Source organism: Anser brachyrhynchus (assembly GCF_964034855.1).
Source record: "Anser brachyrhynchus genome assembly, chromosome: 1".
Lineage (NCBI taxonomy): Eukaryota > Metazoa > Chordata > Aves > Anseriformes > Anatidae > Anser > Anser brachyrhynchus.
In genome coordinates, this window is record NC_137694.1 from 52026124 (window position 1) to 52042207 (window position 16084).

General features: G+C 35.4%; 1 protein-coding gene across 4 annotated transcripts; it reads left to right on the forward strand.

Annotated features, from left to right (window-relative positions):
- The first annotated feature begins 234 nt into the window (after nucleotides 1-234).
- Nucleotides 235-14184, forward strand: TSPAN19 (tetraspanin 19). 4 transcript variants are annotated; one of them, XM_080588610.1, is made up of 10 exons: nucleotides 235-324; nucleotides 1226-1287; nucleotides 2333-2425; nucleotides 2518-2590; nucleotides 3489-3619; nucleotides 4905-4979; nucleotides 6823-6933; nucleotides 9565-9708; nucleotides 11072-11155; nucleotides 12244-14184. In XM_080588610.1, exons 3-10 carry the CDS (start codon nucleotides 2360-2362, stop codon nucleotides 12313-12315), a joined length of 756 nt encoding a protein of 251 aa, XP_080444736.1. In that variant the 5' UTR covers nucleotides 235-324; nucleotides 1226-1287; nucleotides 2333-2359; the 3' UTR covers nucleotides 12316-14184. The 4 variants fall into 4 exon arrangements, with proteins under 4 accessions (XP_080444736.1, XP_080444738.1, XP_080444735.1 ...); XM_080588609.1 differs by lacking the exon at nucleotides 1226-1287 and having other exon boundaries at nucleotides 259-324; XM_080588611.1 differs by lacking the exon at nucleotides 235-324 and having other exon boundaries at nucleotides 1265-1314.
- The last annotated feature ends 1900 nt before the right edge of the window (nucleotides 14185-16084 follow it).

A 16084-nucleotide genomic window follows, 5' to 3' on the forward strand; every position in this document is an offset into this window, starting at 1 on the left:
TGATTCTTTGCAGAATCATGTAAACCAGTAAAATTCTCAGTATGGTCATGTTAAAAAAATTTTCAAGCAGTCAGTTGAATGCACATTTGATACTTGTTTTGTAATGTGAGTTCTGTTGTGATCATGGTGACTGAACCACAAAACACTGTGTCCTGCATTTGGCCAACAACTTTACCAACAAAAAAAGAAGTTTCTGTAGGCCTGCCTTCTGTAACCAGGAAGTAGTGGATGATCAACAGAAGAAAACTTCCATAGTGTAAATATGTGGTTAAAATGCACATAAGTAAGGAAGAAACATATCATTATGAAATTGTGCTCTCAAAGGTAAGACAGAAATATTCAGAGGTGGTAAGGATTTTCTTGTAGCCACTGAATGTGAAGTATATATCATTTTATAAAAATAATATTTATATTTTCCAGATAAATGATTTAAGAGAAATTGAATTACTGTTAAGGTACCTCAAAATAAAGAATTGCAATCACATAATCATTACAACAGAACAATTTCAGATACCTGTTTTCACATTCAATTTGTAACCTTTTTTTACTTTCCTTTTTATTTATTTATTTATTTTTATTAGAACTGTGCACCAAAACAATGTTTCAACACTTCCAGCTTTGAAAATTCTTATGAAATTTAATTGTTCTTAAAAGCAGTGGATCTTCTCCAGGGAAAATGCAAAAAACATTTACCTAATTTGTCTAATATTGTTTGTAAGTTTACATGGTGCATTATAGACCCAAGCCCAATGTGAAGCTGGTTTGAGAAACTTTTATATTTCTTTGTTTTGTGATTCAGCAACTAAATTTTTATAATCCAGGCAATGAGAATCTTGCCAAGAAAAGAAAAGATGGTGTTTGCTGAATCTTTTATTCTAATCAACAAATTTGATATGTATATAACATTTTGTGTGTAACGTTAGTAATAATGTAAGATAGTTTTTGACCATAAAAGCTTCATCTGTATCATTTTCTTTGATTTTACAATCAAACAGTAATCAATCTGTAGCAATTCAGACAAAAGACGAGAACTTGCAAAATTCATTTTAAACACATCCCTTTGGATTAGAAAATACTTTCCAAAGAGGATGCACATGCTGGTTATGCACACGAGTCTGTGCATGTTTGTGTGCCTGCCTACCTTACAAGTGAGAGAAGCAGGACAGTCCCAGTGGGCTGCCATTGCAGAAGCCATCTCTTAACACCACTCTTTGGCTCTTTTCAGCTTCTATCACCAAGCCAGGCAGACCAGAATGCTGGAGTATATTTACAGAAGATACAAGACAGGTGAAAAGGAACTGGTGGGGGGAAAATGTATGAGTTTCACTCTCAGTGCAAGAGTCTTGATAGACCCATAATATATGTTATCCAATAATGATAATAATAATGATGATATTTAGAAAAAGAAGTCTAGCATCAGGGACTTTACAGTGCTGAGGGTTTTTCCTGCTCGACTATCCTGGAATATGCTGAAAACATCAATGCTTATGTGGCTTCCCTAAGGCTTTGTCTATGTTTGCAAGTGCAGCAGCATACTAATCTAATCAGTAGAGTGATACAGTTGGTACACAGGTCCTGATGTACATTTTACAAGTATTTCAAGGCAGGTTGCTATGGTCAGGGTCTAGGCTTGTCCTTCCACTGAGTGCCCATATCCTACTGATGACAGAGTTCATCTCTTGATTTCCTTTGAAAGAAATTCAACTTTTCACATCCCATTACATTTTACGTGATAAGAAGTAAGTGGGGATGACTGAGAGATTCACTTCAAAGGGAAAATCATACTCTGGAGTTAGGACACAAGAGTTGGTTACATTGTTTGACAGGTCTCAGGTCTTTGCTAGAACCGTGTGCTGGATCTTACTGAAATCATTAGACTTTATCAGCTGTTTTCAACAAAATTTGAATCAAGATGCGTAGATGAAGGGAGCTTATATTTTTACTGCTTCACCGTCTTAATTTTGCTTAGTATCATTAATAAATAGTTAACTATATAATAGTTAATAGTGTATTCAGCAGTTCTGGGACAAGTGTATGACAACCTTTGTAAATCTTGCCTGCTCTTCAATATAAAGCTTTCTATATACATGCTGCCTCCAAATGTCTTCAATAGTTAATAAAAATGTTTTTTAAAAAAGTGTACAATATAACATTAGAGGCAATTGAGACCAGATACCATGTTGATGCTTCTGCTGATCCTTCCATTTTTTGTTCAATATATCAGGTGACTGTTTAAATTTCTAAAACAGTATCTGGAGGAAATAAATCCCCTAGTAATCGATAGGCTTAGTTATATGTTTCATATTGACTGAATATATGATTATATTTTCAGCTACAATTCAAAACAGAAAACAGAAGAATGAAAACAAGAAATAAAGTATTAGCATGGAAATATTACTTAAATGTCTTCAATGGAATTTTCTTGGTAAGTTTTTTTTTCTTATTTAGCAACTTCAAATTAATTATTTAAAAATGGTTTGAATTAAAAAAAGTAATCCTTTTTTTTTTTTTCCCCAGGCTCTGGGTATTATGCTTTTGATGTTTGGCTTGTGGCTTTTATTTGACAGAAACAATTTATTCAGTGTGTTGTGTGAGTATAATTTTTTTTTTTTTAATTTCAAACAATTGTAAGATACATCAACAAAAACAGTGACTTTTATTTTTTTCACAAGGTGGCAGTGTTGAATTGAAATGCATAGTTTATTTATTCTGTTGTGTATATTTTCCACTATTAGATAATATGATTATTAAAATAGGAGAAACTACAGCATGTATCTGTACATCTACAATTTATATATGAGTACAATTTGTACAATTTATTTATCTCACTTGGTGTATGGCTTGTAGAAGAATCACTGAAATATAAATCAGCTCTATTGATCTTTTCTATATATAATTTATCAGAATGCATTTGGCCAGCATTTGGCAATATTATTTAAGTGGGTATTTGGCTGGAATAAACACCAGTTGGCACTTGTGCTCTCCGTTTTCCCAGAGCATCTATCAAATTATTTCACAGAGAAGTAAGTTTTGAGCCACGTGACAATAGCTGTCCTCTTAAGGAGCTGTCTTTCTTGATTCTGCCAAGGAGCACCAGCGCACCCATCCAGTGAGGAAACTGTGAGATGAAGCATTTGAGATGGGAGCAATGAGAACACCTGCTACTTTCTATATCTATACAAAACCCAGTAAAATGGAAAGGGGAAAGTGGCCAGGTGCAAAGAAGGAGGATAACAATGAATTGGAGTCAATTAAATGAAAATTCTATGTCTACACAGGATTTGCACGTCATAATAATTTTTGGTGAACAAAAACTGTAACTAAAACTATAACATATATAACTTTTAATTGTTCTCTGATCTCATTATGGCCAGTTCCATTTTTTCAGTAATGGAATTGTAAAAGTTTATTGTTTTTTTCTGGAGTAAGTTTTGTAAGTGGAAGTATTGAATAAAATGAATTGACAATGTGAATGCACTGTGTTACAGTTTCTTCAGGTGAGAACCAACCAGTGTCATGTATTTCTTTTATATTACTTGGAGCTGGATCTCTTATTACTTTTACATCAGCCATGGGATTCCTTGGAAGTGTTCAGGAAATCAAAAGTCTACTAGTTACAGTAAGTGAAAGTCAGACTCTAACTTTCTAGGAAAATATGTGAAAATGTGAGTGAAACCTGTGTGATCCTGTCTTGATGTTTTCTAGTGTTTGTATAATCGTCTGTTAGATATTTTTTGATAAAATCCTGGCTCCAAACAAATCAGAACAAATCTGATATCACTGCATGAATGTTTTCAGTGACAAAAACAATTGCATTTTGTTGAAGCAAAGATTTCTGTATTTATTAAGCTAGGAGCTTTAAAATTAATTTGGTATTGAACTTACTAGAGTAACTTTCTCTCAGTATATGCTCACATGCTGGGATGTGCTGAAGAAGTAAAGAAAAGCCTACCCCACAATATTGCAGGTTGAAGGCACAAGTGTCTGCAGTGTGGCTATAATATCAAAAAGGACAGTATGATTAAAAAGCAGAATTTAAACAGAGCAGGAACAGCTGTTACCTCTGTAGACCTGCAGGTATACTTCATATGTCTATATGATGCATGCTTTCTAAGGGAAAGGCTTTTTCATTTCTGCAAAATTATATTTTAACTATGCATTCTTCTGATCGCTTTGATTACATTTTTCCCTCCTCATTTGTTTATTGTCACAATTTTTGAACAACCTCTTTTAGACTATGTGAAAGCTGAAGCAGAGAACTCAGAGAACTTTTATACTGAGTCATGTGCTCACTACAAGTATCAATGGGCATAGCAGTGAGAGGAATCCAGGAATCTTGTTCCTTTTGGCTATTACCCTAGACATTTACTGTTTGCCTCACAATTTATTAGATGATGATAAAGTCAGAAATGTCTAATTTCTAACTTCCATGGGTTTGAAAATTAAACACTGTGGATGAGGATTTGGTCTCATTGAAAATGAATAAAATCCATGAGCTTTTTGTTTTGTTTTGCACCCTCTGGCTTAAAGGAGTTCTTGCCTGAGCATGAACTTTTAGGTCTCACCATGATAATTCAAAGAGGAAATAATGAAATAAGTGTTTTCTTCAGTGGAGCACAGCTGCTTGCTGCTTACCAATAGCTTTTGTTCTTCACTTCCATGAAAGCTGTGGCTTTGTCATCAACTCCAAAACACTGAGTTGTGCTTTACTTGAAGCCTGACTTAGTCAAAAATGCAGTAACTATGATGTCATTTTCTGAGGGCTTCCAGGGGAAAAAATATCTTTTATTGGAAAAACTGTGTAATAGTAATGAAGGAGCTTCTGGAATACTTTATTCACTGTTTGCTTATTCAATATTATATTTATCCATAATCCGTAATTTATTTTTATTTTTACTTTTTAGTATATGTGTTTTCAAGTCCTGGTATTTGTCACCCAGATCACAATACCAGTGCTGGTATTTCTGAAGAAAGAAGTGGTATGTTAACAAATTGTTACATGGGATTGCAGTTAATTTCAAAATACTTTCTTGCAATTGATTATAAAAAAAAAAAGTTTTCACTGCATTTTATATCACTATTAGTTTGAACTTGAACATTCTACATGTCCAGCAGGCACAGCAGAGGACTTGGAAAACAATTTGAGGAATTCAGCATGGTTGAATAGTTGTAAAAAGGAATACATGGAAATAGCATTTCCAATTCTTCCTTTTCTGATTTTCCACAAAACATACTCTTCCTGTTCCGGAATGTAGAATCATCAGTGACAGGGACACAGGGACAGCTTTTTTATTATTACATTTTTCTATGATTTTGAGGAATGACCAAAAAAGTCCCTCTTTCCTGGACATTAGCAGACTTAGGAGAAAGTATCAGATGGCAATCTGTGTCTGCTAGTGGATAATAATGATAGTCTATTTTGCAATTGATAGTAGGAGTAACTGGTATCATGACATTTAAAGTAAACTAATGAACTGTGAATACTATGAATTTTATTGTTTGAGCCTTTTTGATATCCAAGTAGAGATCTATTACATGGAATATTTACCTTTGCTTTAGACAAGAGAAAGCAATAATAAATACAAACATAGCTGCTATCACTAGTAACTGTACTTCCTTAAAGCTTTGTTCAGTCATTCATTTTTCTGTAAATAGCAATTTCAGTAGTTTAAGAACTCCTCACAGTACTGAATGGAATCTGTACCAAATTCATAAGGTACAGGAGGCCTTTTCCCTATTCTGCAATTCAAAAATCTGTGGTTTGAGAAAAACCCCATGACACTGGTCTCATAAACTTTATAAGCTTCTCTAAATCCCACTGCTGTTCATCACAGCACAAATAAATTAGTTTTTCTCCATCAAAGTGAATATGTATAATCAAGATTTCTTTATTAAATGTTAATTTATAATGATAGAGTCCTCCCAGATTTATATTGTATTTGTATATATTGAAAGATTTGAACTGTCAGGAATGATGCAGTCTGGAGTCAGTTCTATTTGTGCTAGGAAAATTGGTTGAAAGATTGCAGTTAAATTTATTTTACATCAACTGTAATGTCACTAGATCTCAACCATAATTAAAGTGCTGCTGAAGTATAATAAATGATAGTAACATCATCATTCACTGTGCCAGCTTTTAAACTTTGTTGTTAAATGGCTGTATCAACTGGAATGAATTGGAGAAGCCTTTTGTTGTTGTTGTTATTTCGTTTTGTAATCAAAATTTTCAATGGTCTAGGAGTTCTCACATGCATCTATTCCGGGCTACACTCTGTATAATCACACTCTTTGTGATCAGCTTATCTACTTCAATGACCGTTGAAGGTATATTTTAACAGTCTGTACAAAGATTCCTGATCTAGGGCCAACGTGAGCTACTAACTCCCCTTCCTCAAAGCAATACATATCCAGAGTTTGCATCACATTAGGTATCAAATCCATTTTTTTCCCCTGCTTATTATTATGTGGAACTGTGCTTATTAACAAATATGATAGGCAATATTTACTATTTCAGTACAGCTAATGTGCATCTAAACTATGTTCCGTGGCTTTTCTGACTCCATTTGGGCTAGTCGCCTTGTGTCTGCCTGCACTGTGTATGTACTTTGGGTCACCTCATTTTTCTTCCCCTTCTGCTTTCAACTTTACTATTAGTCCAATGGCTATGACATGTCTTAGATCATATTTAGCAAATTGGCTGAAATGATACTGCTTGCAAGTGACCCTGAAGAAATCTGGATATCAATAAAAGATCAAGGATTATACTATCCATCCACAGTCATCAATATGCATGTACCAAATGCTATAAATATTTATGAACAGGTCCATCATCAGTGGAACACCAGAATTGATGAAGTTATTTCTGAATATGGGAATAAGAGTCTGGCTGAGAAGGAACTCGAGTGGAACATTCTGAATGCTGTGCAGCACAATGTAAGGAGAAAAAACAAACAAACAAACAAACAAAAAACCACAGAGATAAAATATCACCAATCAGAATTTACTTAACAACTATAATAAATACACACCTTTAATAAAGGATTACTTTTTCAGGATCTGCTGCTAATATGTGGTGGGGGTTGGAAGAGGGTGCAGATTCCTTGCTGTTACAGTAGCATGGATGAGATTAGCCATTTGTCAGGCTGTCAGTGTATGTAGGAGCAGAAGCAGTTCTGGTCACTGAACTTTACAGCAGCTGAAGAAAAGTATGAGTTTCCTAATATCTTCGGCAGTGTGTGATAACATAAAACACTTGGTCTGTTTATGTCTGAAGGCCGACCTGAACCATCGGCAAGTAACAATGCTATGAGGTCAAAGCAGAGCTCCTACTGCGACTCTTCCTTTCAGTGAGCCTTTCAGAAATAATGCTTAAAGCCTCAAATTAGCTTGCAAATCAATACTTTCAGCACACACATTTAACTGTTAATCATAATCATTTCTGTGGCCTGGCAGCATGTAATTTGGTTCCTTTTTCAGAAGAAGTCCTTTAAAGCATTTTTATGGGATCAATTATTTTTGAAGTTGTTAAGAAAGTTTTTGACCAGCGGGCTGCTACTCTCTCATCAAATTAATCCTGAACCACAAGCTTCTAGTTACAAACACTACAGCTTTACATTTTAGTATGGTTTAATACATTTTTATAGATCAGCTGTGAGTCCCTTAATATGACTTCCTGTAGAGGTGGGTTACATGGTTCTTGACAAATGTTGAATATAATTTATGATTCCAGATAACTGACAAAGCACGTATGTCTAGACTCAAGATTATAAATGCATTTGTAATGTATATTTAAAATCTGTTCTTTGAAAATCAAGTCTTCTGTCATTGGATTCATGATTTCTGTAGTGATTAATGGCCACCTCATTATGTCAGTGGTACAGTTGGATTATATTCTGGCTCATACTTGAGCTCAGCTTCATTGAGTTGTTATGGGCTCACAGATTTCAGCAAAGCTACATACCCTAGTAAGTACTTGGTGGGCTTGTTTATATTTTGGCAGTTCTCAGAGTCCTGTAGATATTTCATTGTTGATGTCTAAGCCAAATAAAATGATAACAAATCTGCCAAGATGAAGATGAACTGTAATCACGCTTTTGAATGAAATACTGCCTTCCCCAGGTCATGTGTTACTTATTTCCAGCATGAGGGAAAAAAAAAAAAAAGCTTCAGAATATTATTAGAGAACTAAATTTTAACTTATTCTTCGTAAAATATGAAGTACTGGTTAAGCTGCTGATTTTTTAAACTGAAATTGTAGGGTGATTTTTTAAACTGAAACTTTTATATAAAAATGACAGTTCTAGCTAAATTATCTATTTTTTTTTCAAAATTTAAATGTAGAATATTCTGGACTGACTCTTCAAAACACTACAAGGAGATATTTTTCTTCAGCAGTCTCCTGTGCTGAAAATTACACTGTCAGTCCTCTCATGGTTGCAGAATGAATGCGAGTTGAGTTGGACTCAGTGATCCTTGCGGGTCTCTTCCAACTCAGATTACTGTATGTATGACAGAATTTTCATTAAAAAACAAAACAAACAAAAGCACAAACAAACAACAACAAAACAACACAGAAGTTTCTGAAGTTTCATCCTGATTCAGAATGAAAAATTGCCAGAATTTCCTACATGGCAAGAATTCTGTTCTCCAAGCTATTTTACAGTTTGATCTGCTTTGGTTTAGTTTTACTGATATTGTGTCATATTCTTGGGAAGTGTTAGCTGACACTTTTGAACAGTGCACAGTGTATGTTTAGTGTTTAATATCTGAGCTGTATTTTCACAAGAGAGAAATTCCTACAAAAATACAGATTAGAAAAGGGAGACTTTCTAAAGATCTCCTCTTGCTAAGAACAAAGGATTTTTGCAAATCCTTTCATTTCTGTAAATGACCTTAGAAGTGAGAAAGGAATAATAAAAAGCATTTCAAATTCCAGTCCCTATTTAGGTTCCTAGGTCAGAGTAAAACAGTGTTTTGTTTTATTTTGTTTTTTTTTTTTTAAAATTTAAATTTTATTTTTTTAAATGTGTTTTATAATATATGTCTGTATTTATTGAATTCATCGTGGAACATCATTCATTATGTTTTTCCAGTAACTTAGTTTTCTTTCTTCTTTTGCTGTACTTAACAGTGAACTTTCCCTTACTATACTTATTGCTTATACACAATTTCTGCACTGAAATTACCTGTGAACATTGTAAATTGCAGTGTTTGCAAAAGTTAAAGGTAATTGTTAAAATTTAATATTTCCATTTTTTTTTCTATTTACATGTATACTAGAATCATTTTAGTGTCTAAAAGAATGTTCTTTTCAAAGCTGTATTTTAAGAACCTACCCTTCTTAAGCTTCTAGATATCCAGTGCATGTCTTTGCAAATTATATGTACATGAGGTTGAATTATCCTTTGCAGAAGCCTCTCTCTACTTAATATAGAGGAAAAATATCTATCTAATTCAATCAACTAAATCAAATATGGCACTGGTTGGGGTGAAAGTTCCTTTATGTGAAGGAACACAGGAACTTTATAGGTACTGGAATTACAAGTTATAGGACTTATATTCTAGATGGAATGCTGTGGAAGATATGATGTCACACAGTGGGAAAAGAATAAAAACAAGGAAAGTAGTACTCAGATCCCATGTTCATGCACCAAGTCTAGTCTGAAGGAATGGTTTTGCGATGTCCCAAGGAATTCAACATACAGTATGGTAAGAAATACAAAAACAAAAACTTGTCTTGAAGAATATAAATTTTGCTACTAGAGGGACTTTGGAAAAAAATATTCAAAACACTTTTTCCAAATATGAAAATATTAGTAATGTTCATTAGTTTGTCACTTGTCACTGAAACCTTTTTTTTTTTTTTTTTTTTTTTTTTTTACTCATTAGGTGTCAGTCATGTAGGCAATTTTATATTAAGGATACTTTAAGAAAACAGAAGTTGTGAATATCAGAGAATCAGTATCAGGGATATTTACTAAGGGTTTATGAAGTAGTAAGCATCCTGGCATTCAAAAATCAATGCTGTACAAATCAATAATGATAATGGAAAGTGACAATATATAAAAAGTACATAGCGCCTCTTCCACTCGTAATTATTATTCATTATTTATAGAATGACAGCAATTACTTCACCTGTTTGCATTATTTGTTTCCAAAGCATCTTCAGTACACAGTAAGAGAAATGAGCAAGACATTGAAATATGAGACGTGTTGCCCAAGACCAGTTCATGTCAGCATTTATATGTCCTAATACAAAGGGACCAATTTTGATGGTCAGATATTATCACCTGATAAGAGAAATGTGGAGCAAGAAACATACTCCTGTAAAAGCTCTCCAGTATTAATAGGACTGTCCAATGGAAACACGAATTCAATGGGCAGTTCAGGACTGTAATTAATAGAAAGCATGTTGCCAAATGACATCTCTTCTCTTCCTTCACTCATCAGTTTGGAATTTTGTGATTTTGACTGTTCCTTGTCATTAAAAGATCATTTCAGGGTATAGGGTATAGGAAACATTAATAATAATAATAATAATAATAATAATTGTTATTATTATTACTGTTGTTGTTATTACTGTTATTATTAGTATTTTCTTATATTTATAAGAAAAAATTATTATATTTATAGCTATTTTATGCTATATAATAATTTATAAGTTCTTAAAATAAACAACATAATAAGCATAGACTGTAATCTGCAAAATTTGCATCAGGATGCAAAAGGTTCCTGAAAACTTGAACATATTCTTTCATTTATTTGTAAAGTAATCTCTTAGTTATACAAAAAAAAAAAAACACTAAAAAAATCCCCTTTTATTAAGTCATTTCCATAGAAAATTATCAGATTTACTTCAGAACAACCTGCTTAGTTTAGATCATTTAAAAAACTTTATAGCTATCTCTGTAGTATACGTTACTATTTTATTTGATTTCTGGCAAGTAAATATCAGAACTCATCATAACCTGCAGAAAGTTTTATGCCATATATTCTAACAGCATGTTCTTATAAATATGCAATGGGAATTCAAAAGTCGAAGTGATTTTTCTTGAAATCTGTTCTTACTTAGGGATGTGAAGAATATTTAGACACATGGTTTGAAAATAATGTTTTGATCTTAACTGGAATTAATATCAGCCTGCTAATTACACAGGTAAGATTATTTTTAAGCAAAAATAAAAATCAGAAAATATTGAAATTCTACTGGGGGTAAAAATCGGTTCAGTGCCAGTTGGCTTTGGCATGCTGTCTGAAATTTTGTAAAGCTTTCCATCAATTTTAATTAGAAATAAGATCTAGCACTGTTTATTGACACCCCACTCCCCCCAGCTCTCATATTCAAACATCATCACGGATGGAGGTGTCCAAAGTTTGTTGAATGGAATGTTCGACCTGGCTTGTGAAAACAAACTGCTTTGCAAAGACAGGAAACGGTTAAGAGAATAAAAATTCTGTGGAACGAAAGACCTCTTTTTTCTGTACTTGGACAGAGCTTAGTCCTTGAATGTGCTAAAACAAACAGTACAAAATCATGAAACCCCTCTCCCCACATATCAATGGGAAAATTTTATTGGGTAAAAAGGAATAATGGTAACAAAAATTTCTTCACTCCACAGACACCCTGAAGGCTCAATGCCATCAAGCAGGTAGAAGGAAGTTTTGATAGTATCTAAAATCATGGGGTTGAAAATGAGATTAGTTAATTTTTACTCAAAGAATTAAAAGTATAGCTATTTTACCTCTTCCATATGTAGTACCCTCCTACAGAGGTGGATAGTAAAAGCATTCTATAGAGTGGACCAGATCAGTGATGAAAATATTTGTTACACACAATCACATAATCCTCATTAGCACAGTATATGAGTATCTCATGATCTTCAATGTACAGTTCAATTTAAAACACTTTCTTGTCAGGTTGGAAAGAACTGTTATGTCAATTCAAGAGGGTAATTCTAAGATTCATAGGATACTGAAACATTTAACTAAATTATGTGCCACTTGAATAGATACCAAGATAGTTCTGTGATGTGGGCCTAAGTGACTTTCTCAAGGCCACATAGCAAGTCTGTTCTTGCGCAGAGAATCCGGCTTGTGTCTTCAGGCCCATGTCCTGATTATTCCCGTTTATATCCTTCTGCATTGTCATTCATAGGAGCCAGGTCAACAGTCAGATTGACTCAGTCATGAACAAGCATCAACGCTTTCTTTGTTATTTTTAATTCATCCTTTCTCCTTTTTTAGATATTTATGATCAAGCTAACCATGCAGCTATTAAGAAACATCAGAAAGAATAATATTTGGCCAGATGAATGATGAACTCTTCTGGGCATTGCTGTAGTGCAAGAAGATCTGATTCATGCCTGTGACATCAACAAAATTACTTCCACTAAAATGTCCATTGGGCTGTATGTATTGTAATCAATAGTATATTAACATTTGGGCTATAATGTGTTTGTTTATTGTTCATAGTTATAGATATAACAGTATGCTACGAAAGTCTGTGGCAGCATGCCATGTACTAGGTGGTGGTTAAAACTTCCTGAAAAACTGAATATTAGTTTTCTGAGTCTCCAGAATATCGAGAGTGTTATAAATAGTACTGTACAGTATACTGCACCTTGAAACAGAAGGATTCAGTCAAGAAACATACTTAATAAGTCTTGCTGATGTTCCTTTAGGCCTTTACTTTTTCTTCTGATCCATCTTTATTTTGTTGTGGGCTCTTGTGCAATTTAATTTCTGGGAATTTCACTGAGTCATATATATTTGACCCTTACTAGTTCTTTTCCAAGAAGTGTTGTAGTAGGAATCATTCCTTCTTGCTGAATAGCTCTTACCATTCATTTAATCAAATGGCTTCTGTGGCTTAGGTGGAGTAAGCTTAAAACCCTAAAAAAACACTTTTTATCATCTGAGCAGTTAGGTGACCTGGAATATCCTGAGGAAAACTGATGGAAGCATATTACAAGTGTAGGTAATAGCATGGTTAATTATTGTTGGCCATTTTAATAATCAATTTTCCAATGCTTATTAATTTGTTAAGTTTTATTAAGTTAGTCTAAAAAATTTGCATGCCAAGAGTCTGCCACAGACTGAATTTCTTATTTAGAGAACTTAAAATAAAAGTGTCAGTTCAGAGATGAAGAATGTGCTTGAACTGCATTTGAATTTCAAACTTGTATCTTTTTTTCTGCCACCAGTAAAAATCTAAGAAACAGAGTGATCAGTCTGTCATGCCAATCTTCAGTTTATCAGTTTAAGAATGGCAGCTATCTGTTATCTTGAAGTCTGTGATGGATCAAGAGTTTTTAAATGTATTACTGATGTAATTCAGTCTGAGAATACAATCTGAGGAGGATTTTAAATAATAACAAATAAATTAATAAAAATAGGTTTTTTTTTTCAGTAATCTTCATTTTGCAATTTACAGATTACTGCAGAAAACTGGGATCAAAAATTTGAATTTTAGTTCATAAGTATAAATCTAAAATATAAAAATAAACTGACTTCATTGTAACAAACAATACATTTAAAAATCCCAATAACCTGGTAAAATAGCAGAAGCTACTTTTTCATTGGTAAGTAGACCCATTACCTTGAATAGTTCTGTGATACAGAGCAGAATAATAATAGCAATTTTTCACTTATTTTTTCCATACATCCAATGTTCAACATGAAAACAAAACACATAATTGCGAGAAACAAAGTTGTGTCTTTGCAATAGAAGGTGTTTTTGCAGTGTAAAATTCCACTAACCTTGCATATTCAAAAGTGATTGTGCATGCAAGACAGTAGCATAGCAGTGGAGAGTATGTCAAGAAGATAAGAAGGTCCCACTGCCCCAAAATAAGGAAGATAGCTAAGAAAAACAGGACGAGCAGTGTGAGATCAGTGAAAACAAAAATCACGGGCCCTCTAGTCATGAGAGAAGAAGGAAAAAAAAAAAAAAGGAAAAAAAGAAAACAGAAAAGGAGAAATTAATGGTTGGTCAAATAAAATTGTACATATATGGTATAGAAGTGCGTCAAGTATGTTGTGAACCTGTAGTACTCAGTCAATGAGGAAATGGGAGAAATCAGGTGTCGGGTAATAGGGAATATAAGGTTATGATAAACTTTTACTGTGTGCTCCTGCTTACAGGATGCCTACCATTGCAATCATGAATAAAATAGCTTCACAGAAGATCCTGTCTGAAGAAAATTATTGAGATTTTTCTCACAGTTTGGGGGCTCATCCAGGATCTTGTTGCATACCCAAGAGTTCTTGCCACCGCAGACAGGAAAGTGCACCCTGCTGATTTCAGCGGTCCTGTTGGGGGTGGTGGATTCTCTTGGTATGGCTGACAAAGGACTGAGACTGTTAATCTGAAGACAGGCTCTGTGAAGCACTGGGACAGACACACTACATGACACACTACACACTACAAGACATGGCACAGACACACTGCAGACACAAGGCAGACACAGTACAGGCACAGGGATAACTGCTGATAACCCAGAGCGGGAATTCTGTGCATGGACCGAGGTAAGGGAAACTTTACCGTATACTGCCTCAGGGTGAGCTCGGGGAGACTCTTGTGTGGCGTGTGAATGAGATGCACTTTTAGGGTGAAGCAAGTGCGGAGTCCCAATCTGTGGTTCCGTAGTCTCGCAAGGGGTGCGGCCGGAGATGGGTGAAGAGAAAGATAGAAGGGCGAAAGAGAGTCTTGGGGGTTTGGGCCCTTGGGTGTATGGTACTCCAAGCACGGTAAGTGCTTGGCAGTATACCTCACCTCTGTCTTAATCCTAGGTGAAGGAGTGTGGTACCCTGTGGGTGGTAAAGTCCACAGCAGCATGTCAGGAAGAGATGGGGATTAAGGGTTCCAAGAGTCAGCAGGGTGGGGGTGGAGACCCCGGGATTGTGCCTAAAGATAGTCTGTATGAAGTTCAACAAGGCCAAGTGCCGGGTCCTGCACCTGGGGCGCAACAACCCCAAGCAGAGCTACAGGCTGGGAGATGAGTGGCTGGAAAGCTGCCTGGCGGAGAAGGACCTGGGAGTATTGGTTGATAGCCAGCTGAATATGAGCCAGCAGTGTGTCCAGGTGGCCAAGAAGGCCAACAGCATCCTGGCCTGCATAAGAAGCAGTGTGGCCAGCAGGTCTAGGGAAGTGATTGTGCCCCTGTACTCGGCTCTGGTGAGGCCGCACCTCGAGTTCTGTGTTCAGTTTTGGGCCCCTCGCTACAGGAAGGACATGGACGTGCTCGAGCGAGTCCAGAGAAGGGCGACCAAGCTGGTGAGGGGTCTGGAGAACAAGTCTTACGAGGAGCGGCTGAGGGAGCTGGGCTTGTTCAGCCTGGAGAAGAGGAGACTCAGGGGCGACCTTATCGCTCTCTACAGTTACCTTAAAGGAGGCTGTAAAGAGGTGGGGGTTGGTCTGTTCTCCTACGTGCCTGGTGACAGGACGAGGGGGAATGGGCGAAAGTTGCGACAGGGGAGTTTTAGGTTGGATGTTAGGAAGTACTTCTTTACCGAAAGGGTTATTAAGCATTGGAACGGGCTGCCCAGGGAGGTGGTGGAGTCACCATCCCTGGAGGTCTTTAAAAGACGTTTAGATGTAGAGCTTAGGGATATGGTTTAGTGGAGTACTTAGTGTTAGGTCGGAGGTTGGACTCGATGATCTTGAGGTCTCTTCCAACCTAGAAATCTGTGATACTGTGTGATACTGTGATAGTCCTTTGGGGACAATGATGAGGAATTGGAAAAACAACACAGAAACTAGGGAAAAAGATTTAAAAAAATATATAATAAATGGTTAGATATTGTGTAATTGTCTGGCCTAAAAAGCCAATAAAAGCAACTTCAGTACTTTGGCCAAATATGGGTCTGATGAAAATTCAGGCTTTAAATTTCTATGTAAACAATAAGATTCCTTTTTTGGAGGAGGAATCAAGTTATGCTCCATATAATCCTAATATTGCACCAGAGGCAGCAGCAGCTGCTCCAGGAGGGGAGACGGACTGCAATTGACGCTGTTCCTGGAGAAAGAGTGCACTTTAAGCTCTGGCAAGAATTAGAACAATGTAGAAGAGATATTGATAATTTC